The sequence below is a fragment of the Macrosteles quadrilineatus genome, unplaced genomic scaffold, assembly GCF_028750875.1.
Source record: "Macrosteles quadrilineatus isolate MER2022 unplaced genomic scaffold, UCM_ALF_1.0 Scaffold_9__3_contigs__length_116548681, whole genome shotgun sequence".
Classification (NCBI taxonomy): Eukaryota; Metazoa; Arthropoda; class Insecta; order Hemiptera; family Cicadellidae; genus Macrosteles; species Macrosteles quadrilineatus.
Genome location: NW_026542602.1, coordinates 11,414,293 through 11,440,697, shown reverse-complemented (window position 1 = coordinate 11,440,697; position 26,405 = coordinate 11,414,293). Strand labels below are relative to the sequence as shown.

Below are 26,405 nucleotides of genomic sequence, written 5' to 3'. Positions count from 1 at the left end.
ACGGGAAGTTCTTACACGGCTAAATGATAAGGGGTTTACCATCAAAAAGAGTAAATGCAAGTTCTTTTCAGACAAATTAGAGTATTTGGGATTTTGTATCGACAAGGAAGGTCTCCACACCTCCCAAGCCAAGGTTGAAGCAATAGTAAAAGCACCTGTACCTAAGAACGTAACTGAAGTAAAAGCTTTTATTGGTTTAGTAAACTACTACGGAAAATTCATTCCTAACATGTCTACCATTCTGAGTCCTGTATATAATTTGCTTAAGAAAGATGTTCCATTTAATTTCAATGCTGAATGTATGCAATCTTTCAACAAGGTTAAAGAATTATTGACAAATGCCCCTATTCTTGCTCATTATGACTCGAGTTTGCCTGTAATATTAGCAACTGACGCAAGTTCAACAGGGCTAGGTTGTGTGTTAAGTATCAAAACAAGTGAAGGAATAGAGAAACCTGTTGCGTATTTTTCACGTACTTTGTCACCCACTGAAGTTAAGTATAGTCAGGTAGAAAAAGAAGCTCTGGCCATTGTTTTCGGTGTTAAAAAGTGTAACCAGTACTTGTATGGCAGAAGGTTTACCTTATGTACAGATCATAAACCATTAATAAGTATTTTTGGCCCTAAGAAGGGGTTGCCTGTTTTTGCAGCTAGTAGGCTACAAAGATATGCTTTGTTTTTGTCAGGCTACATTTTTGACATCAAATATGTTAAGTCAGTAAGTCATGGTAACGCAGACGCTCTGTCACGATTACCACTACAAGTTCCACATCCGATGGAAAGTAATGATTTCCAATGGCAAGGCACATATTTAAATTGTATTTTTGAAAGCTCAGTGCCACTAACCTTTGAACACGTTAAAGTCGAAACGCAAAAAGACCCTATTTTACACAAAGTGTGTAGCTATGTCCTGCATGGATGGCCTAGTTTTTTGCCGGAAGAGAGAGGTGATATGTTACCTTATTTCCAAAGGAAGGAAGAATTGACTGTAGAAATGGGCATTTTAATGTGGGGTTACAAAGTCGTGGTTCCTAATTCTATGAGGGATTATGTTTTAAAAGAGTTACATTGTAGTCATATGGGAATCGTAAAAATGAAGTCAGTGGCAAGGTCGTATATTTGGTGGCCAAATATAGACCAAAACATAGAAGCCTTAGCAAACAGCTGTTCTTCCTGCCTTACGGAACGTTCTAACCCAACTAAAAGTTTCTTGCATAATTGGCACTATCCATCTAAGCCTTGGGAAAGATTACATCTGGACTATTTTGGACCAATAAGAGGTAAAATGTTTTTAATTGTAGTAGATGCTCATACCAAGTGGCTGGAGGCTTTTGAAGTAGGTTCCACCTCAGCCAAACAAGCAATTGTACATTTAAGAGATTTGTTTGCTAGATTTGGTTTGCCAGTAACTTGTCACAGTGACAATGGTCCACCATTCACATCACTTGAGTTTAAACAGTTCCTAAAGTCAAATGGAGTAATACAAACTTTCTCACCTCCCTATCATGCCCAATCAAACGGCCAAGCCGAGAACTCAGTAAGATATGCTAAAACTAAGCTTAAATGTGCACTAAATGACAACACTGATTTTAATGTTGCTCTAAGTCGTATATTGTTTGACTATAGAAACTCCGTGCATGCTGTTACCAATGAAACTCCAGCTATGCTGATGTTTAAACGTCCCCTAAGGACCAGGTTAGATTTGCTAAAACCTAACTTACCAAGTCATGTTGAGTGTAAACAAAACAAACAAAGAGAGTATTTTGGTGGCAGTAAAACCAGAGTTTTGTACCCAAATCAGTCTGTATTAATTAGAGACTACCGCTCAAAAGATAAATGGGTAGAAGGTACTGTACATAAAAGATTGAGTAATGTTTTGTATGAAGTTAGGCTAAGTTCAGGTGTTGTTTGGATGAGACATATTGATCAACTGGTAGGTTTGCAGGGAAGTAGTAACAATGACTGGAATGCGCAACCTGAAACCGTGTGTGAGCCGGCAGTAGTACCATCAGCTGATTCCCCCAAAACTCCGTTACAGCAATCCCACTCCCAGTCTAAAAATAGACACAGCGTAACCAACCGATCACCTGATCGTAGTACTCCTGCTACACGTCATACTTCCTTCCCCTCCTCACCTAGCACTCCCATGGTCCGTTCTCCACAACAATCGCCCATTGTACATCCCCAGACACCTGTTACTACAACAGCACGTAGATATCCCAGTAGAATAATAAAACCAGTCGAACGCCTTGATTTGTAAAAATTGTATGTGTGATTTTTGAAGTTTGTTTTTGAAATTAATAGTTTTGTTTTACTTGTTTTAAACTTTTATATTTGCTGAGATGTGTATAAAAATTACACGGGAGGGATGTAGTATATTTAATGATTTTATGTATTCAATATTATAGTTGTAAAACAGCGTTTCTTGTAGGAAACCAGATTTGTATAAAATGTAAGTGTGTGTTAGTGTGTGTGTACATCACGCCACGTCTGTGACGTCATATCAGGTGATTTTTAATAAATTCCCATTGGCTGCCGCGACCACGCTATACCCGTGCATCTAACCACTACGTCAGTCCGTCCTAGTCCTGCAACCGTACACTTTTATCCCGGTCCGGGCAGCCCGTGGTATTAACTAATTATGTAGTTTTTATTTCTCACTAGTCCCGTCTCCTGTCAAGTTAAGACGTCGTCACACCGGCGACGTCACAGGTAGTTGCATGAGTTTCTTTTTATCAGGGAAGTCCCATCTTTAATTTCAAAGATGTAAAGACTTATGGGTTCGTGTGAAGCTAGTGAACCTAGGCAGAGTCAATGAAAACACCTGTTTACAAAAATTATTTTATTTTATATGAATACTACTGTACTTAGTCTATATACATACATGCAAAATAATGTCCACTATAAAATACCCTTAGGCCTACACCCTAGCATCATCAAGATAGTTATTTTACTTAATTTGTCCTTGGCCTAGGCTAGTAAGTTACTGTTTTAAATTATTGATTTTCAGTACCCTATGACTGAGCTGAGCCCTGGTAAAAGTATTTAATAATAGAAAATGTTTAACTTAACTTATGCATAATGACTCTAGAATTTGTTATATTGAAGATGTTAAATCACTAGGTTCAGCTACTTATCCGTTTTTGAGGTGTTGAAGATCTACGTCTTTATGGCACAGGCTATATTGGCTTAAGCTAGTCCTACAAGTTCAGCCTGATATAATTTCACTTCACTAATTAATTAATTATACTTTAACACATTTTATAGGCTGACTCGCTCATATTTAGACTTCTTGATGTTCTTCATCTCCTAACCTAGGCTACCTAGCCTAGGACGATACTATCGATTTATGTTAGAGACTAACTCCGGTCTTTACTCAAGCACGGTTTCTTCATAGGTGTTCAGTGTTCGACTGCCGTTGCAACTCGACCCGTTTTTTCTAAGAACGCATGTTATTTCAATTTTTTAAGTTGTTATTACAATTTTTGCACCATAGCTAGAGAAAATTCAAAAAATCATTCTATTTTAATTTGGCTTTTATCAGACCTGTAATTCTCGAGATATTTGCTTTAATAACTTTAACTATTTCCCCCTTCTTCAATCTTTTTTTGCGCCATAACCGCCAAATTAAAAACCATTCCTACATTTTTTTTAGTTTAATTTATTCTTTAAGAAATCTATACAATCGTCTTCAGAAACATATTTAATCACTTTCATCTGATTTAAGTTTTTTGATTAGTAATTTTCGAGTTAATTGCATTTTAGTCTCGGACTATTTTCTTTGTCAATTTTGCTCCGCGCAACGTCATGGCAGTTTTTGCTCGGACCTTGTAAATTAATACCTATTTTAAATTTAAATTTTTTACTTAATTTCTCTAATTTGTCCGATCATTTTGATTTTTTAACACAAGTAAGGGAATTTCATATGATTTTATTTGGTAACACTTTGAGCTCGATAGGACAAGTAGTTTTTTAGATATTCAAGTTATTCGATACGTCATTTTTCTACAATAGGTATATTTTAATTTAGTCTAACATATGATTTAAACAGATTTTGACCTCCCTGACAATTCATTACGAAGGCTATGTTCAATATCAATCTTTAGATGCAATGTTTTGACAGCTGAAAGCTTGTATCGTTTTTACTAAATTTTATTTTAGTCTCAACTTGGAATACCCATTACATGTCGATCTTTTATCTTTATTGGTGTCAAGTGTCAAGTCATAGTGATTGAAGTGATATATTTAAGATTCGGGACAGTGAAGGAGCTTACAACATACTCGTTCGTAAACCTTTAGTAGACAAGTTTAAGCGGCACTTCCGTGCAAGACCAATTTTTCTTTTTGGTTGATCACATCAAAGATGACTTACACACCAATGCTACTAATCGAGACAAACAACCTTTGAATGCCGAGATTAACCTGGCGGTAACATTAAGGTATGTACCAACATTTAGTATTTTTGTTATTTATTTAACGAAATAGCACAAGACATAATGCAACTGCACGGTCACAATAATGCATGGCTCTTCTCCGCTGGCGGAATCCGCACTGCCACTGCTCTCAGACCAGTATGATTTGTCTGCCATGCGGAACTGAAAATTCGGGATGAAGAAACTCACGTCAGTGGAACCGCACACAAGGAAACTCCATTAAACCAGTGTCGTTGTAATTCCACAGCGGAAAAAATCGCACCGCAAGGCAGAGATTCCGCAGTCTGTGGAACCATAGCTTAAGGTTGATTTTGGTTACTAAATCATTTTTCATGTCATTACATGTTAATATGTTAAAGTTTAAATTATTAAAGTCCTCTGTAAGATCTGGTTAAATACAAACTTTCCTCAATATCACTGTGTTTATTTTTATATGAATGCTATTCCAGAAAGTATGGAACATTTGGAATAAAATAGGTTTGTGGGCCTACAAAAATAAAAATAGCATTATATACATTTGAAAGAGCAACTAAAATACTTCTTCCCTACATAGTTGTATGACAAATTGAGGCAATTATCAAAGCGGTGGGCTAGCTTTGAAATTCCTTTTGTAGAACTTGGCCACCTGTGAGCTGCCCCATGAAATGCAATTGGACCGCCCTTACCCATTTTTTCTGTACACTTCACACCATTGACAGTAATTTTGTAAAGCTCTTAACCCTTCCCGGATTAGTGACGGATATATCCGCCTAAGTCTTTGGCGATAAAGGACGGGTGGCGGATATATCCGCTTATGGTTTTTGATGTTCCGGACGGGAAGCGGATACATCCGTCTTCTCTTCAGACAGACTGGCAGGTGCTTGAGAAGTAACAAGATGTTTCGCAGTACCAAACACTCCCCCCCTACACTCCCCCCTCAACGTTTCGCGCTCAACACAACGTAGTCTTTATTTATTGTTTACATATTGTTCTGTATTTATTGCCTAACTTTGTTATGGTCATATCTTCAAAGACGGGTGGCGGATATATCCGCTGCTTTTCTACACATCTGCGGACGGGTAGCGGATATATTCGCATAGTTAAAAACTAGTAAAAAATTATTTTGACAGTATGAAGTGTTCCATTGTGTTTATTTTATGTATACTTGTATAACAAAACATAAGTAAAGCCAATTAAGAAAAACAAAGATAAAAGTTTGGATGATTTTTGAACTATTTCATTGTTGTCAGTTTTCTCAAATTTGCTAGAAAGAATAATTTTAAACAGACTTCTACCTTATCTTTGAAAAACATCAAATAATTAACAAAGAACAGTTTGGATTCAGGCAAAATCTTTCAACCATAGATACAGTTTCTAAATTTATCGATTTCATCATTAAGAATATGGATAGTAAAACCTCTTCTGCCGCAATCTTTTGTGACTTGTCAAAAGCGTTTGACACTATTGACAGAAATATATTGCTAGAAAAAATGGAAAATTATGGAATCAGAGGACAAGCGATTAACTTAATTAAATTCTATTTTGAAAAACGTTTTCAGATGGTGCGGACTGCGGATAAATGACCAAAGTGGCTCATATGACACCGATTGGCAAATTTGCCATACAGGATATCCACGATATCCACAAGGATCGATATTAGGGCCGATTCTTTTTTTAACTTATGTCGCAGACTTGCCCAAAAATGCTGATTCCACTTTTTCGAATACAATTCAGTACGCTGATGACACTACTGTAGTAGTCCAAGAAGGGAGTCAAGGTGGTCTTGATCTTAATATTGAGGATTGCATTTTTAACTTAAGCACCTGGTTTAAAGAAAATGGATTTAAATTAAATTAAAACAAAACTGAAATAATCAAATTCAAAACTCGTGAACCTTCATAAAATTCAAGTGAAACCGAAAAAAAATTTTATAAATTTTTAGGAATAACCATAGATATGAAATTAGAATTTTCTATACATATTGATACTTTCAGGAAAAATTAAATTCTTCTTGTTTTGCTCTTAAAGTACTATCAAACTCAGTTGATAAAAACATTTTAAAACTGTTTACTTTGCAACTATTCAATCTAGATTAACTTATGGGTTGGTAATTTGGGGTAGTACTTCGTGTGAAAATTTTAATAGAATATTCCGAATTCAGAAAAGGGCCATTAGAATTTTGCATCATATTCCGGTTGATGAGCACTGTCAACAAATATTTCAAGAATCAAAATTATTAACTTTACCTTGTCTTTATATTTATGAATTATGTAAATACTTCATGAAAAATAGAATCCTTTTTGAAAAATCACATGAATGCGTATAACACAAGACGTAATTTTATAATATATCCCTCGCACTCAACAGCAAAATTTGAAAAATCTCCTGATTATATGACTCGTAGGGTAATTAATAAATTCTTATTATTAGAAAAAGACACAGACTTTAACAATTGTTTTTTTTAACAAGGTCAGGCAATACTTGTATTACAATGCATTTTATACTTTGAATGACTTTTTTAACAGTAGTGCTAAGTTAGTTTAAGCTTTGAGATGACATTGTACTTACTCATCATTAATTTATGACTATTCTATATGTACATATTTGTATATTTATGGATAAATAAAACTCTTTCTTTCTTTCATTAATAAGGAAAATTTATTTTTATTTTTTCCCGTCCTATGTCACGATTTTGCCCGTCCGGAAGGGTTAAGTTTAAGGCCAGTAAAAAAGTGTTCCAGCCCACACCCCACAACTAGCAGGATTTCCAAATGCAGCACACTTGAGCTTATATATTGCGACAACCCACAGCAAAACGGAACTTCCCTGAAACAGCTGGATAGTCGATGCCCAAGTCTCAACTAGAAATTGAGTGATCAGCATGCGCCTATCGTCAGACAAATCAGTCCTTACTTTCTGAATAGCCTTCATATTAAACCTCATAGAGGATTATCTCTGGTTCCGCCTCCTCATGTATGACACTACAGATGGCCCACGGACGATAAGTGTCACTTCCGGTGCTGCCCAAGGTTTCATACTCAGCCAGACCTCTGGAATGTCGCGTATTACAGCCTCCTGAGGTCTGAAATGCCTGAGGAAACTGTTCTGGTTGGGTACGCAGACGACGTTGCAGTTTTGATAGCTGCACGTACCGTTGAGTTGGCTCAGCTAAAGCTGAACCGAGTTAAGCGTACCATAAACGCATGGATGGCAGACCACGGTCTCTCGCTTGCTTTGAGCAAAACTGAGATCGTGATATTAACAAAAAAACGGATTAACACCATCATTCCGTTGAGGGTAGGGGCCATCGAAGTCCAGACCGTTCATTCTGCCAAGTACCTAGGGGTTATGGTGGACAAATCCCCACAGTGTGTACACCATACATAGATAGTCCTACGGAGTGAATAAATGAAAGTATGGAAATGTTAATAATAAGTTAAATAGGCTTATATAGGCCTAGGGAAAGTTGTTTCAGGCTTCAATGTTATTTATTATGACTATCACTCACCGTTGCAGAGATTGATATTAGAACAGGTATTTTGTCCTTGTACTGCAAAAAACGAATTTCAACTTCATCCTTCACTTCAGAGCGGTATAAACTGAAACAAGCAATTTGTATATATATATTACTGAAAATGGAATGCCTCAAACCGAGTGTTACGAACTAAAAACTAAATTTAAATCGTACTTTAAGTCATTCAAGGCAGGAGTGCCGACTAGTTGTGCTCACCACATCTTGAACCCAAGTTTTTGGCCATCGGGAGTCTTGGTTAGGAATTTCATTCCCTTTAAACGCAGTGTTTTACCAGTGGGGAATTCTAAACCTAGATCTTTTTTTGGGAGAACTGTCTACTGCACTCAACCAACATAGGCTAAACTGGAAATGGGCCAAACTGCTACATTCTGGTTACCTACCCCTACTGTAACACACGATCTACTGTTATTATACTGTGCCCACGGAGTGTAAACAAATGGAGGCTTCTCCTAAATAATCAATATAGAAACCAAGGTTGTATCATTGAATGTACAATGTATGAGAACTAATTTTGATCTTTTGACCCTTTTTGTCAAAGAAGTGAAGTACGATCTTCTATTCGTATCTCTGAACGTTGGCTCGTTATTGAGGAGAATGACACCTTTAGATGCATAGCAGACTTACAAATTGTAAATGGCAGCTCCCACAAAAATGTTGGGGTACCTATTTATGCTTTAACACGTATAGGTAGATCACCTGATGGAGACATTGACAGTTTTTTTTACTCAACTTTACCTTTGTTTGCAATATCTATTTGGACTTTCAGCCAAGAAATAATTGTGATCTGTGGTGATTTCAATGTTCATTTAGAACGTCCATCAAGAGAGGATGCCAACTTCTCGAATCTACTGCGAACCTACGGCCTTTATATAACCACTAAACTACCAACCCGAGGGAGTGCGTGCCTGGATACGGCGGCTACTAATTTTAACACCTGGGAGTATTCGGTGTAAGTTGTCAACGCACTGGTGGCTGACCATGATAGAGCAGTGGTCCTGAGTGTGAAGACAACGGAAAGGGTGAGAAGGCCTAATAATTTATTTATTTCATTCCAACGGCAAATAATGTAACTTACCAATTCTTAATAGGAATCACGATGTAACGTGGCTACATACAAAGAATATACAACAATATACAGAAATACAAATACAGATAAGTTACAGAATAATGATTTACTAGATAAATATGTCATTGAGAGAAGAACTGTAAATAAGTTAGAGAGAGTTTTGCTTTGTTTTGTACGATGCTAAGTAGCCTACTGCTAGTTTTAATGTTCCTAGTGATTCTCCAAAGCCCGATGTGAACTTCCTCCTTTTCTTTAAGCAAGTAGGTACATTTAAATACATTATTACACTGTTTTACCAATTAAAATTCTTAAGGGTCAATGTCACAGAATGGGATAAGTTATGTCTCAGGTATAAATAAAAAATAAAACTGAATAAAAAATGATAAAATGTGTGTACTTACTTATTTACCTTATTTCCCAATAATATATTCCTTTATTTTAGCAATTACATGCATAATTTAAAAGTTTTATAGGTTACAGACGCATATTTACAGTCCGGTCACTAACCTAAACATCAAATGAGATGTCAAATATGGAAAAACTCTAAAAACACGACAGAGCTTTGAATATAGGTTATACGTAATACTTATTATTCGAATACGTCATCTGTTCAATCTTAAAATTGGTCGGAATATTGATTTTTCGACCTAATACGTCAGTCTCCAAGTGCCACCAAGATATGGACTGTGAAAATGACGTAGCCCGCCAAAGCAGCAAAAAAAGTTGTAAAGCGCGGCAAATTGTCCCAGTCTTGTGAGTACCTTAAAGTTGCTGTGAGTTGAAGTTTTCGCCAGAAGAAATGTTGATTTAGAAATTATAATCAAAACAACAGGTAAGAAACACATCGTAGGCTACCTTAATTATGTTACAGTTCGGTCACTCACACTAATCTGATATATTCCAATAAAACTGGCAAATCAAACGTTGGACTAGCTGTAGAATTGTGCACAGAGCATAACCTGAAAATGAGGCCTAGCCTCGTCAACTAGCCTAGGAGCTATATAAATAATATAGTAAGATTACGGTCTTGTTACCGGAGCTGTTTTTCCGTGACCGGGCTGTAATATAGTGCCAAAATGTATAATAAACGCAGGTTGCTCTTATTTTATTATGTTATTTGATACTATTCTAAATTTAACTAACAACACAAAGATTAAACTTTAACTAAAAATAGTTTTAAAAAACTAAATTGTTATAAGAAATTTGTTTCCAAAATATCCAGGTATGAATGAATTTCCGTTTTAGTTCTTTGTTATATGATAGGCCTATTTAATATTTGTCGTTTACGATTCTATGGTCAGTTTTTAACTATATTGTTATGCCTGACCAGCATGGTTAACTAAGTTAATAGGATAAAACCAAAGAAGAAATAAAACGTTAAAGTTTCACACAAGTTTAATTTTACATTTTAAATTGAATCAAGAAATTTACACTCAAGTAAGTTCATATGCTTAAATTAGATACGCAAGTTCATCTCTAAAAGGATTAATTATTATTTAATTTCCAGAATCTTAAATACTAACATAGAAATACTACATGATAGAGAATACCTAAGTGAACCAGAAAGTGAGAGAGAGACTAGAGGGGGGAGGAATTACTTACTAGTTCGAAAGTTGATGATGGAATGATTGTCTAAAAATTATAAAAAGAGTTCTGTGACAGTTATCCCCTCTACTGTTACTTATTAATTGTATTTACCATATATGGAGTATCCTTGAAAAGGAAAGCTCTCATTGGTTGTGGGTTTGCAGGACAGTGGGGGACATCGTCACAGGAAGTACACTTCCTCGAGACGAGCGCGTGTCAGCTGATAAAATGTTTATACAACTTTCAATAAATTTTGAAAATTAATAAAAGATTTATTTTGACTTATTATTGTTCCCTTAGACTGAATTTAATAAATATACATTGCTTAATAAATATACATTGCTCATCATCACATTCGCACCACCGCAAGAGAAAATCATACCCTTTGGGTTTGATTTTCAAGACTTTAAATTCCAATAACAGCCTGTTAGTATGGTGATGTATAATACCAGTTGTATATTAGCTGTCGGTCGCAGTCTATCGCGAGTGGGTTGTTATCAGTAGTTGGATAGCGACCTCCTTCCGGCGGTCCCCTCAAGTCTCTGTCTAATGAAGTAATTTATTTCAACACAATTAATATTAGCTACATCACAAAATAAGCAACAATTAATTAATGACTCAATACTGCAATAAGCAAGATGCCTAGGCTTTACAAGAACATGATTATATTCTAGTAAAGTCAACAAATAATATACTGTATGCTAAATACTAAATTTCACGCATAAAATCTTAGAATATAATTGATACATTTTGTTTATTTACATTTTCAATTACATTAAATTTATTTGTATATATATATATATACATATTAATATATTTTCAAAAGCAAAAAGTTTAAAATTAAGGTTAATCATTGGCAATTAATAAAGTGCGTACAAAATGGTTTCATGTCCATACATATTACATCTACCACATTAATATAGTAACATAAGGGTACACCCTTTTTATTTCGTATACAAAGTACATCAGCAACCCTATTTCATGAATACTAAAATAACAAAATCAAAATATATAAATATCAACGCATATATATATTTGAATTTTCAGTTAGGCACTAGAGTATCTCATGGTTTTGAGCGAGTGTGGGTGCCTTATCAAACCCTCTTCCTAACGCCTCCGCAAGTCACTCCCTAACCAGCACTACTTGTCCTCAGTTGCTCCTAGTCCTTGCCCGTGTTTGACTGTCATCATGCCTCTTGTAGAGCTTGGCGTAGATTGCTACACCCGCGTACCTCCGAACACTGAGCCGGAGTGGGTACACGTAGTCATATCACTAGACACTGAGACTTTGGCTGTCCGTCGATACATCTATCCACTGGGAATCAGAGCAAACCCAAGTCCTCCATGTGCAGCTGGAACCAGAGCCAACCCGAGTCCTCCATGTGCAGCTGGAACCAGAGCCAACTCAAGTCCTCCGGGTGCAGCTGGGTATCTCCCTCTCTCGGTAATCCGCTGCAATGCTCCATCTTCAGCGTTTCCGGTGGTGCCCATCCCTGGAATAGGCCGTGGTCGGCCGCGGTCAGCACCAACTTCTGCTGGGGCTCCTCATGCTCCAAGGTTCGTGCGCGTTCCATTTCCAGCACGCTCATCAGCTGCTCCAAGCCCGCCCCGACGGCCTCCTCCGTCCTCAGAGCCACCGCAGGAGTACGACTACGTGACACTGCTAGATTCTCCACCAGAAGCAGATCTACCTGCGCAACACCCACGGAGCCCAAGCCACTCATGCTGTCCCCAGTTGTGAACCACCAGGTATGTGCCTTTAACTCAAACATTCATAATATAATGTCTTTATGAAGAAATGGTATGTGACCATGTGCGAGGCATATTTGTGGTCACATGACTCCAACAGAGCATATATTTACATCCATTTGACTAGACTTTACACTCAGTATCACGTAAAAAAAAGCAAGTTATTTTCATAAGTAAACTGAATAGAGTGAGTATTTCCATACTCGATACTCATGGTAAAGAATGATCATTTTTCAGTAATTCTCTCCCATTTTTAACTGCCCTCCACCTCTGTGTTCACCTTACATTTATTTATCTAATTAATATTATAAGCAATGGTCTTTGTTCACACTACACACGAGTAAAATTAAGATGTCTACAGCTAATAGTAAGAATTTAAAAAAAATACTTATAATCGAGTAATGTCCTGTACACAAACGTTAAATGTTTCAAAATACGCTAAACAAGGTAACTTATTACCCACGCTAATATGGTTGGTTCAAAATGTCCCATTATCATTGCACAAAACTCATCATTCTTCTAACACAAAATCATACAATAAAATCGATATGTTATGGTCAAACAATTGTGAACACTATTAATACATTTCTAATATATATACAGTTGAGTGTCTAATTTTAATATATAATATTGAAAAATATCTGGAAAGTAAAGTATATATATTATATATATATATATATATTTAATGTTTACTAATATGAGACATAATTCTTAGGAGACCTCATAATTCATTCCTCTACATAATTACCCTCTCTACCACAATGTCGTCATATCTCGGACCAGATTACACATATAATAGTAATTTTGTCAACTTAAACTTCCCAATAGTTTATTGTTATGACTATTGCCTAGCGCGCGCTCTTGTGTTATATGCGGGACCTCCTAACTCATCTGGTGGTAATACAGGTTCCACGGGTGGTTCCCAATCAACATCACGGTGATCATCCGGGGGTTCGTACATGCTGTCATCCGATTCAAATTCGACCGGTTCAATTTCATGGACAACGTCATCAATGAAGTTGTCCTCTACTACAATCGGTCCATCAACCCAATTTAACTCCCCGGGTACGACACCATCGGCCTCTGGCGCGTCATCACCCGTGACGTCGTCGCTTATCTCAGCTGGAACAGCTGTGGCCTGTACCACCTCGTTATCAGCCACGGCGCGTGCCTTATCAGTCAGCTGAGTGTTCCGACACTTCTTTAACCTATTAACATGTAGATTTACTGTCCGTCCATTTATGTCTATTTTGTAAACTAATTCACTTAACTGTCCAACCACCTCGTGAGGTCCTGACCAATAGCGTTTGAACTTAGACTGTGGGCCCTTTTTGATGTCGGGATGATAAACATAAACAAAGTCGCCTACAGTAAATGTTATCAACCGAGTATTTTTATCATAGTGCTCTTTGTTTCTTAGCCGCGCCTCTTCAGTATATTTTGCAGCTAGATCGTTAGCCTCCCGAATTTTATCAGCTAATTCCTCCACTGGAGTTCCCTTGTCACCTGAGAAATCGTAGTCGTCGTCAGCTGGTAGTCGCATCTCACGACCATACATAAGATAAAATGGCGTGTTCTTTGTCACCGGATGTTTGGCATTCCTCAGTGCCATGAGTACGTAAGGAATAAATGTGTCCCAGTTTCTACTATCTTTATTTACATAATGAGACACCATAGCAGCTATGGTTTGATGCTGACGCTCACATAACCCGTTACTCATCGGATGCATCACGGTAGTCTGTAATTTAGAAATTTTCAATAACTTACATACCTCTTTAAACAATTTTGAAAGAAAATTAGATCCACAATCAGTTAATAGGTACTTTGGAACCCCTAAATGAGCAATTATATTCGTGACAAACGCTTTTGCTACAGTTTCTGCAGTTTGATCCGGAATAGCTATGGCCTCTACCCAACGGGTTGCAGAATCAATGAAAGATAAAAGATACCGATTTCCTGATTTTGACACAACAAGTGGACCAACAATGTCCATACTAACTAATTGCATCGGTACTCTAACAGTATCAAAAATACCCATGGGTGCGGTATAACGCCTGCCAGGTTTCCGTAAGTTACATGAATGACACTGACTAACATACTCTGTGACGTCCTTGTTTATGGTTGGCCAATAATATTGTGCTTTGACTGTATCTAGGGTGCGTTTGATACCTTGGTGACCACTAAACACACAATCATGGTGTGTCTCTAATACTTTTGCTATCATTCCCCTCGGTACAACAAGTCGGTTTCCGGTATCGGACTTTTGATACAATAACCCATCCAGGTCATGGATAAAGTTGTTCTCTTCCCCAGTTTTAATTTGCTTTGAGACCTCCCTGCAAAACATATCCGTCCCCTGTCCCTGCAGGACAGCATCCCGTGACCATATAGGTCTACAGATAGTTCTGATCCGTGATAGTGCATCAGCTGCCTGATTCAGGTTACCCTTCCTGTGCTCAATTTCGAAGTCAAACTCGGATAATTTCAAAGCCCATCGAGTAAGCCTACTGTTCGGGTCCTTTAACGAAAATATCCATTTTATTGCGGCACAATCGGTTCTTAAGGTGAACTTGTTACCGTAAAGATAACATCGCCACACCTTAGTTAATATTACCACGGCAAGCAATTCCCTTTCAGTTGCGCCATAATTTTGTTCAGATTTGGAAATAGATTTAGAATAGTAGGCCACTGGCCTCTCTCCATCCTCATATTGTTGACTCAATATGCCGCCAATACAATACAAGCTTGTATCGCTTGTAACCAGAAATGGCTTATCAAATTGTGGAAACGCTAAAACTGGTGGTGTGGTGAGTGCCTGCTTTAAGGACTGGAAAGCCTCTTGCTGCTGATCACCCCACTCAAACTTTTTATCTTTACGCGTTAAATCAGTTAGTGGTTTAGCTAATTTGGAAAATCCCCCAACAAAGCGTCTGTAAAATGAACAAAGTCCTATAAATGAGCGTACGTCCTTGACGTTGCGCGGAACGGGATAGTTCACTACGGCGCTAATCTTATCTGCTTCCGGTCTCACTCCATCGGAACCGATAACATGACCCAAGTAATGTACCTCCTTATGAGCAAATACGCATTTCTCTGGTTGGCAAACCAAGTTCGCCTCCCTCAACCGATTAAATACTTCCCTCAATCTACTGGCATGCTCCTCAATGGTTCGCCCATAAATTAGCACATCATCGAGGTACACGAGAGCACCTACACCTTTTAGGCAGTGCCGGATTTACCACTAGGCCGATTAGGCCGCGGCCTAGGGCCGCAAGCAAAAGGGGGCCGCAGAGGATTGGGAAAAACATTTTTTAGATAAAATTTTTAAAAAATATATTATTTTAAACCACCAGTTTGCCGCGATCACAGCTGACCATAATGATGTCTCCGTGGACCGAGGGAGATGTTCACGATTTTGCCGCGGCCTCGGGTGCCTGTGATGATGTCCCGTGATTGCGGCCCGCGGGAGACGTTCATGATTTAGCCGCGGCCGCGGGTGACGGGGATGTGTCCTTATGATCGCAGCTCGCAGGAGACGTTTACGAAGTAGATGCTGTATCGAGTTGTCAATGATGATGTCCCCGTGATTGCGGCCCGTGTGCGGGAGATGTTCACGATTTCGCCGCGGTCACAAGTGTCGATGATGATTTCCCCTTGATTGCGGCCCACGGGAGATGTTAACGATTTCGCCGCGGCTGGGGGTGTCAATGTGGATGTCCCCATGGTGGCTTACCGAGGAGGATGTTTACGATTTCGGCACGGCCGCGGGTGACAATGATGAAGTCCTCATGATCGCAGTCCACGGGAGATGTTTTAACACGAATTTGCCGCGATCGCAAGTGTCGATGATGATGTTCACGTGATTGCGGCCCGCGGCAGATGTTCATGATTTCACCGCGGCTGTGAGTGTTGATGATGATGTCCCCGTGATCGTGGTTCACGGGAGATGTTAACGATTTTGCCGCGGCTGGGGTTGTCAATGAGGACGTTCCCGTGATGGCTTCCCGAGTGGAATGTTTACGATTCCGGCACGGCCGCGGGTGACAATGATGAAGTCGTCATGATCGCAGTCCACGGGAGAGGTTTTTAACACGACTTTGCCGCGATCGCAAGTTTCGATGATGATGTCCCCGTGATTGCGGCCCGCGGGAGATGTTCACGATTTTACTGCGGTCCCGGATAACTATGATGGCTTTGACTTGGTTTAGGAGAGATGTCCACGATTTCATCCAGGATCACGGGTGTCGATGATGATGTCCCCTTGATGTATAGGAGATAGTCACTATTACTTCCGCCTTCCGCGATCGCAAGGAATTTTCACCACAGGGGGAGGGCCGCTCAAGTAATTTGGCCTAGGGCCGCAAGTACCCTAAATCCGGCACTGCTTTTAGGCCTGTTAATACCGAGTCCATAACTCGTTGAAAAGTTAGAGGGGCTGTACTTAATCCAAACGGTAACCGCTTAAACTGGTAAAGTCCCTCCTCTGTCACGAATGCGGTCTTGGGTCTATCCTCTTTTGCCACCTTTATCTGCCAATACCCGCTCATTAAGTCACACACGGAAAAGTATTTACAGCTGCCAAGGGAATCCAGTGTGGTTTGAATGTTAGGTAATGGATATCTATCCATGCGAGAAATGGAATTAAGACCACGATAATCTACACATAGCCTAAATTTAGGTTTATAATCAGGCCCAGCATCGACTGGACGCTTCTTGAGGCACAAAACAATTGGAAAACTCCAAGCACTATCGCTTGGTTCAATTATGTCCTTATCTAACATGTCTTGGATTTGTTCCCTAACAATTTCTTTCTTTTCATGGGGTAGTCGATACGGTCGCCTCCTTATTGGTGGAGCGTCACCTGTATAGATATTGTGTTCGATTTTGCTAGTACATCCTAGAGCCCTCTTACCGTCATAGAATATATCTTTAAATTCGCACAAAACAGACTTAATTACCTCTTTTTCCTTCCCTTCCAAATGCGCCACTTTTCTTTCAATAAGTTCGTCTACATCAATTACACCCTTACCTAAAACTGCAACTAGAGCATTTGACCTTTCGATCTCGGAGTTATCCACGGACTCCTGAATACGTCCGGTTACAGCCCATTGCGAGGTCGGACCGAGCTCCCGTGCTGAAGCGTCGACGCCTACCTCGTGGTAATTCGTATTTCGGCTGAGAAGGATGAGCTCTCTGCTCCATCCCTGCTCCCTAACTGTACAAATATTTGAAAAACCCTCCAAGTTTTCCACCGGGGTTGCTATGGCCACTTGCGTCCCCTTCTCTAGCGCTAATACTTCCTTACTGGAATTCAACATATGTAAAGCTACACAATACGTCATGACATTGCCTTTAACACCTTGTTTCTCTATAACTTTACTAACCACATGCGCGCCCTGTATTCCTGAAACATCACTTTCAATCGGCTGAACATATACCATGTCCGGAATTACAGCTCCACGGCTGCTCGCAAAAGGCTTTAATACGGCCCTAATCTGAAACTCACTTTCCGGGTCCAAACTCAACCTCTCCGGTACTACCACTTGCCACACGACTCCATCTGGCAGGGGAGGGTTCGCGACGTCCTCCCGCACCATCACGTCATCCTCTTCACACCGTTCGTCCCCGAAAGTGATACAATCTTTCTTAAGGTCTATAACTGCGCCAATTTGTCTTAAAATGTCTAATCCTAAAATACCTCCATAAGGAATCTCCATATTACAAACTCTAAACACAATTGGAAAGAACCTATCCCCCATGTTAATAACCATCTTTTGAATTCCTATTATATTTAGACTACTCCCTGTGACCCCTTTAGCTATGTCGTTACACGGCAGGATTGGTAATGTACTGACGCCCTCTTTTAACAACGACATCACAGCCCCAGTACCGATTAATAATGTTACCTTTTTACCATCAATTTCCCCTACTACAGTCAGGTCCCCACTGGTGGTGGAGAGGATACTAGGTACTATTATATCGTTGTTCGCTGGTCCGACAGTTGGACGCCATTTTAGGCTATCGGACCGCGCCTGTTTTCCGAATTAGTTCTCGGCTTAGTGCAGCGATTGGCAAAATGCCCTTTTTCTTTGCAATTAAAGCATTCAACCTCCGATAACGGACGTCTAGAAACCAAACCCTCATTGACCCCTTCACGCCCTCTACCTACATTGTGAGACACAGAACCATAAGTTCGTCCTCTGTTACCGCCCTGTCCTTGTGATGGACCCGTATGAGAATACTGGCCACGCCCCCGAAAACTCTGACCTGGCCCATAGTTCGTACTCCTGTCATATCTACCTCCATCAGCAGTATTACCCTGTCTGGGAGCCCTACAGTCACGAGCCATATGACCTGGTCGCTTGCAATTGAAACATGTTGCCAGGGTTGAAAACACTGGTCTCGGGTCGCGCGAAGGGTGGCTTCTTTCATCCGCGGCCACCATGACTGCGTATTGGACCGCTTCTTCCCATCGCTCAGGGAATTTGTGACGAGTTACCTGTCCCGTAACCCCAGTCAACCCATGCAGAAAAGCATGCAACATTCGTTTCTCAGCCTCCTCCCTCACAATACGCTGTTCCGCCATGTCCTCCCTCGGTGTTATAGTTAGTGTGCCCAACCGCCTAATCCTAACAGTGAAAGCCTCGACACTTTCATTTTTCATCTGAACTGCGTTAGTAAGGTTGGAGTAATGATAGTGTTGGGTATGCTTCCCTGTAAACCGTTCAACAATTTCCCTTTTAAGGACTTCATACTCAACCTCGGCCCCATACCGGTCTAACAATGTGGACAAAAATGTGGGGGCAGAACCCTTGCTGTAAAATCCTCACCATATCCTCCTTCGCCCATCGCCCTGTGGCGGACGCGCTCTCAAACAAACGGAAAAATTCTTTCACGGTAGGGCCTGTTCCATCACCCCTAAATACTTCGATAAGGTTCGCTACCGACAGATCGTATAGTCTTGCCGGCACCAGTGGTGCTACTGCCGGTGCAGCGGCTTGATGTGCTGCCTGAGCTAACGGTTGCCCTAATTGGTTTGCATTGTCCTCCTCATTCGCTTGCTGATTGTTGCCCCTTCCTGGTGGAAGTGGTAACGGCGGGAGTGTTCGTACCATCTTTCTCTTACGGAAAATACTAATCTGTACAAGTATTTAGTAACGCGGTGCACTGGTAGTCGTCTCGTCACTGATAAAAATACGGTCTCCGAGATAACAGGACAACGCACAGCGATAACAACCCAAGCCCACTATAGACCAGATAACTAATATAATGGCTATGACTAGACCACCGACAAAACAAACAAGATTACAACACAGTCCCATCTGACACGACTAGTCTAAGAAGTCTATCACAATCTGTGTGACTTTTACACGTGATACATTAGTTTCATTCGTATAATTGGTTCGCCCACCGTTTATGTATTTTTCGATGATACGTTGTACTAAGGATCGAAGTAAGGACTCACAACCTTCTAGAATCAGGTCCGGATTTTGAATAGGCAAATAATAGATTGGATCAGACATTGAAATAAGCTCTTATTTTGATCTTGTACAAAAGAAAATTAACAAAAATATGCAAATATGAATAATGGCAAGAGCTACCCAAAACTCAGAAACCCATGAACCCATTAAATCCTTATCACCGTCATGCAGATTATAATCCTAGAAAACGTTCAAATATTAAAATCGTCTTTACGTATTCCCGTATTATTTCCCAGAATCCCGGAATGCCAGTAACTAACATTAGAACATCTTCATACAAATAAACCCTAAGACAATCCAAGTCTATGTCCCCCAAAAGGGATGCTATTTGGAGTAAATCCTCCTCAGATACTAGTTCCGCAACTACCCTAGAAATAACGTCACTTACATTAGGCAAATTCTCAAAAGGTGTCGACTCTACCTCTTGTACTATGCCGAGAAATTCGTCCAGGAAGTTGTCCGACATTGACTACAATTTTGTTATTTGCTTCGGCACGTCATATATCACTTCGTCTTTAGATTCAAAATCAAGCCCTGAAAAAGTAACGGACTTTACATTCCCCCCTGAGGTATTACTCCCTGTCGGCTGGATATGCTCGTAGTGTGCCGTAATAACAGCCGATCTAGTTCCGATCTTTGTAAAAAGTTCTGATTTAATCTCGGTTACGCTCGTTGTTCCTAACCCCGAATTCGGCGGCCGACCAAACGACCTCTTTTCCATAAAAGTTTTTGATTCACTTTTTGAGCTTTTGTTCCCCAGCTTAGCAACTTACTACCTGTCGCCTGTAAACCTGGGCAACCCACGCGGCATTACCCTTACAATATGACCAAACCGAATCAGCCTTGGATCTTATCAACACCTTTCCAGAAATTTTCCTTACATCTACCTTTTTACGGGTACAACCAAAGCTTGATCTTACCCAACGGCTATTAGCAATTATACCATCCAAAGTTAACACCCAATAATAAAATCCCGAAGGTAATTTTACTCCCACCCAAAGGTCAATTTTTACGTCCTGTCCAATGTACTTATAAAAATACTCCCTTTGAACTGACTCTAAATGCACCTAGAGTGTAGGGGGAACCCCTGTTCTTAACAAATTTCTCGATACAGACTGACTAACACTCATTGACAATCATAATACTTAATTTAATATAAAAGACCAAAGAACATTGCTTAATAATACTGCTTTGATATCTGGAAATCAAATACTAATCCACCACTTCTGACACCAATTGTTATGCCTGACCAGCATGGTTAACTAAGTTAATAGGATAAAACCAAAGAAGAAATAAAACGTTAAAGTTTCACACAAGTTTAATTTTACATTTTAAATTGAATCAAGAAATTTACACTCAAGTAAGTTCATATGCTTAAATTAGATACGCAAGTTCATCTCTAAAAGGATTAATTATTATTTAATTTCCAGAATCTTAAATACTAACATAGAAATACTACATGATAGAGAATACCTAAGTGAACCAGAAAGTGAGAGAGAGACTAGAGGGGGGAGGAATTACTTACTAGTTCGAAAGTTGATGATGGAATGATTGTCTAAAAATTATAAAAAGAGTTCTGTGACAGTTATCCCCTCTACTGTTACTTATTAATTGTATTTACCATATATGGAGTATCCTTGAAAAGGAAAGCTCTCATTGGTTGTGGGTTTGCAGGACAGTGGGGGACATCGTCACAGGAAGTACACTTCCTCGAGACGAGCGCGTGTCAGCTGATAAAATGTTTATACAACTTTCAATAAATTTTGAAAATTAATAAAAGATTTATTTTGACTTATTATTGTTCCCTTAGACTGAATTTAATAAATATACATTGCTTAATAAATATACATTGCTCATCATCACAATATGTAGGCCTAAGCTCAAATATTCGCATAACAGGATGGACGCATACTCAAAATCTTAGTTTTAGTCACGGCGGCGGCAGCCCGGTCACGGCAGCGACAGCCCGGTCACGGTACTGTTTATAAAAATTAAGAAAAATGCATTGGTAGGCCTAATTTATTTTTTTTACAATAGGTAGTTTGTAAACTAATTGTATTTCTATGTTACTGAACTTTTTTCAAATACAAGTAGGTATAGGCCTATATTTAATTAACTAGGCCCTATGATGGATTTTGTTGACTTTTAAGAGGAGTTTCTATTTAATTTCACCTTTATCAATCACTTTTCATGAAAAAAACAAAGATTTAGTCTTATAAAACTATAAAACCTGTTGAAATAGTGTTATTTCCTAATTATCAATATGTTTTTTTTTTTTATTGAACAATATTTACTGTTTTTTTTTTATAACAATAGGTGTGACTAGACTACTTGGTAACCTGAAAAAAAAAAAAAAAAAACTAAGTTAAATAAAGATTTTAAGCTCTGCTGCTGATTGATTTGTATTTCTGAATGGTTGTTACTTCTTATAATAACTTAATAGGCCTATTAACAAAATATTTTATAAAAAAATTTAAAAAAAATTGGCAAATTGTCACATTTCCTGACAATGACCCTTAAGCACAATCCAAGCCAAACAGGGGTTGTTGGTAACAACTCCTCTAGAGGAAAAATCAAAAATTGGTAGGCCTATCCAGAACTAGCTAAGATGCGTGCTCTAACTTAACTCATTCTACTGCATATCAATGATAATTATTTCAAATGCTTATACTGTAATACCAATCATTATTTTAATTTATGTAAAACCATGACATTCGTATTTTAAATAACTACATTTATTATTATTATTATTTGTTTTTTCACATGTATTTTAGTATAGGATTCGTATCCCTGTTTTAAAAGCCTGTTTAAAATGTTTAGTTCATTACAATTTACAATTTAATTTTGAATAAGGAGCTGAAAGCTAATCGTGTTTGTTCGTCAGTAATGAATGCTAAAGTTTTTCTCTATAGTAGCTTAGATATGTTAATTACTGTGTGTTATATCCCGAGTATGTGTGTGTGTGTGTGAATAAGTCTGTTGCAGCTACGCCGGTGCGCGTCGTCGGCGCCTCGCCGCGGGTTCGAGCTGTAGGTCCAGGATAGCGGACCTGCACAGCGTCGCCTCAGTCACCCCTCCCCCGCCCACTCCTCTCCCTACTGATAACGCCCAGATCCTTATCAACAACCTCGCTCCCTTTACCAAACAATTCAAAGCTGCTCACATCAATGCTCAATCCCTCACAAAACATATTGACGAAGTCAGAGCAATATTTCGGACTCAAAATTTTGAAATCATTTCAGTTTCAGAAACTTGGTTGAAGCCGAGTATTTCGCCTGGGTTGATCGCACTGCCTGGCTATTCAGTTTTCAGAAACGATCGCTTAGGAAAAACAGGTGGCGGCGTTGCCGTTTATGTAAAGGACGGTTTGCAAGCTAGGCAGTTGTACGAGTCCCCGGGTGAGTACTCTGCTAAACCCGAATTAATTTTTTTGGAAATTCGTTTGTCTGGTTCGGATGCTCTTCTCCTGGGGACATGTTACCGTCCTCCAGGAGTGGGGCATTTGGCCAACTTTGAAAATACTCTCTTGCGCCTCATGCCAGGCTACAGTCGTGTCTTGATCATGCGTGACTTTAACTGTGACTTACTCAAACCTGGACGTTACGATTGCAAACAATTGACAAACATGTTTGACTCTTGCAACATGACGATACTACCACTGGACCCGACCCATCACACTGCTGAAGCTGACACCCTACTAGACCTTATTATTTTAAGTGATCCCGAACTTTCAGTCCACCATGGCCAGCTTCCAATCCCTGCCATTTCTCGACATGACCTAATTTATTGTGCCCTTGCCACGAGAGCTCCCAAGCCCAAACAAAAACTTATCTCTTACAGAGATTTTAGAAATTTTAATGAAGCAAATTTTTTGTCTGATGTAAGTTTAACACCTTGGCACTCCATACACACCCTGGAGTCAGTTGATGATATGGTCGCTTCACTTAATGAAACCATTTTAAAATTATATGACAAGCACGCTCCAATTGTCAACCGTAGGGTTAGTAAAAGTCGATCCGTTCCTTGGATTAGTGAGGAGATCATTGGCTTAATGGCTCGGCGGGACTCAGTCCATCGCAGAGCCAAAAGAACTAGGGATCAGGGGCTCATGGCCCACTACCGCCAGCTTAGAAATCAAGTAAAACAACATTTACGTAATGCTCGACTCCAATATTTTCATAGATTGTTTTCCGAAGGAAAGCAATGCTCTGCTGTTTGCTGGCGTAATCTAAAACGTTTTGGATTTGGAAAGCAAGTTAAAGTTGTTCCCATATCAATTCCCTTGAACGATTTGAATAATTATTTTTTATCAGTTTCATCACAGGCAAACGGTAGGCCTACAATAATTCAGAACCATTTAACTGAGTTAAAATTACGTCCCTTGCCAAATTCCATCACTAAATTTAACTTCAAGCCAATATTGCAAATTGATGTTTTGAAGGCTATAAGGCGGTTAACGTCTGACGCCACTGGTTCTGACAGAATCCCAATTTCTTTAATTAAACGAATCTTGTTTGCTCTCCTTCCGACATTAACTTTCATATTATTTAATACTTCACTAAGATCAGGTATTTTCCCAGAAAAGTGGAAGTCTGCGCTTGTCCGTCCCTTGAATAAAATCTCATCCCCATCTCTACCGCAAGACTACAGACCAATTAGCATTCTTCCCGCCCTTTCTAAAGCACTAGAAAGAGTCATTCACTCTCAAGTTTCTGATTTCTGATTCAAGTTTTCTGGCTAACTTATGTAGGCTTTAAGTTTTTTTTTTCAATATTCAAAAAGTAGCCTCAAGTCGGGTTTTCCTAGGCGGAGGGCGGAGAGAGGAACGCGGAGAGCAGAAAATAGATTAACATGGCGTTCCGCTCCGCTTCTAGGAAAACAGTAACATTAAATTACCTAAGACAAGTGGAGTCCGCTCTCCGCGCTCCTCTCTCCACTTCCTAGGAAAACGCGGCTTTAGTTAACTTAGGTAGGTAGGCCTACATTTGTTCATAACTTAATTAGGCTAGCTTTTTAAGGTTTTAAAACAAGGTCCAGAGAACACAATAAAAGATGATGGCAACTAAGCTGAAACTTATCTTATCAGTTGATTGATAAGCTGCGGTTTCACTTGCCCCCTGGTTCCACTTACCCCACTTTACCCCCCTAACTTAATTCCACAGCCAGGGGTCACTTGCAAAAGTATTTCATTGTAAGTTTATCAGAGTGAATCATAAAGTTTATAGCCAAGGCCTATTGTCGGGACCACGTAAGTTTGCAGTTGGTGGCAGCCAATCACAAGACAATGCTAGTGCGACGTAGGTAGCCACATCGCCCATTAACAACACTAATTAAATATACAAAGCAATATTTTCAAATCAGCTGGTATTATTAGATTTGGCAACACCGCACCGTTCTTATTGGTTCATTCAAAACCATATGGTTAATAGGCTCCTCCCTTAACTGCAAACTTATGTGGTCCCGACTCTAAGTTACTTATTACGGTACTAGTTATTATATGCCTATTATATGGCTACTGAAGTTCTTACCTGTAGGCTAGGTCACAGTATGCTCTTAGAATAACAATTTCATATTTATTGTCATTGTTTGTTGGTCCATAAAACACAATGTTGTCTTCCCTGCATATTACAGTTCTGTTGCTATACTTATCAGACTTCACCTCCAGAACTTTATTTGGTGGACTGGTATTGCTAAACATTTTTTGTAGCACATTCCCAGCAGTAGTCAGATTTTCAAGCCAAGAAGACATGACTACTAGGCCTACAATAATTAGGGAAAAGATGACACAATTACACAAGATTATGTTAATTCAATTCCAGACTATCTTCGTTTACACATACTCCACAGTGTCATAGGCCTAGAAGCTTTTGGATGGTTTTTGTTGAATACAGGCCTACATACAAATAGGAATAGGCCTAGGCTAAGCTTAACTGGGGAGAAGTCTTTCTACACAAATTAACTGTACTACAATGAATCAACTCAATGAATAAAGATTGCTAACAAATACACCAAAATGTCACAAGTTTTCAATGCAATAAACTTTCCACGACTCTTCAAGCTTCAGTTCAAGTCTACCTTTAGTTGTCCCTAGTTTGTTTGTACTTTCTGTAGAGTACACTGAAAAATCTGATCGATCAGTGATCACCACAGAGATTCTGTTGTCTGCACTCGCACTAAGCTATAATCTGTCGTTGTCTGTCCGTAAACGCTGGTAGCTGACTCGACTCGACGACTCGACTGAGGAGTGAAGACTGAAGAGTGAGAACTGACCAAAGGTTATTAAAAGAAAAAAAAAGAGGTCGACTACCACGGCCGCCTTAAACTACGGGCACGGCCGCCTTTAACTACAGGCCGCGGCCTGGTAGAATTGGCAACATCGCAAGTGGTGTTATTCAGTGACAGACGTCCCATAAGATAACATGGCAGACTGGTGACATCAGCTCATTAATTCGCACTTTATTGATTTAATTTATAAATTATGAACATAAATTTATTAAGATATTGAAAATAAAACATACCGAATTGAAAATTGAAACAATATGAATTAAAATCTATATCTGTACATTTTTAAGCGG

The 26,405-nt window shown here is 39.2% G+C and overlaps 1 protein-coding gene across 7 annotated transcripts in view; it reads right to left on the bottom strand.

The window, feature by feature from the left end:
* The window catches only part of LOC129002129 (85/88 kDa calcium-independent phospholipase A2-like), a 73,945-nt gene extending 47,940 nt beyond the window's left edge, over positions 1-26,005 (bottom strand). For 4 of the 7 annotated variants that reach the window (XM_054429724.1, XM_054429723.1, XM_054429725.1 and 1 more), the window contains exons 1-2: positions 25,359-26,003; positions 7,921-8,011 (exon numbers count right to left, since the gene is read on the bottom strand). In XM_054429724.1, coding sequence (XP_054285699.1) covers positions 7,921-8,011; positions 25,359-25,579 — 312 coding nt within the window. In that variant the 5' untranslated portion in view covers positions 25,580-26,003. Of the gene's footprint in view, positions 1-7,920; positions 8,012-25,358 lie in introns of all 7 variants that reach the window. The other 3 variants (XM_054429722.1, XM_054429720.1, XM_054429721.1) reach the window with 2 other exon arrangements.
* Positions 26,006-26,405: the final 400 nt, after the last annotated feature.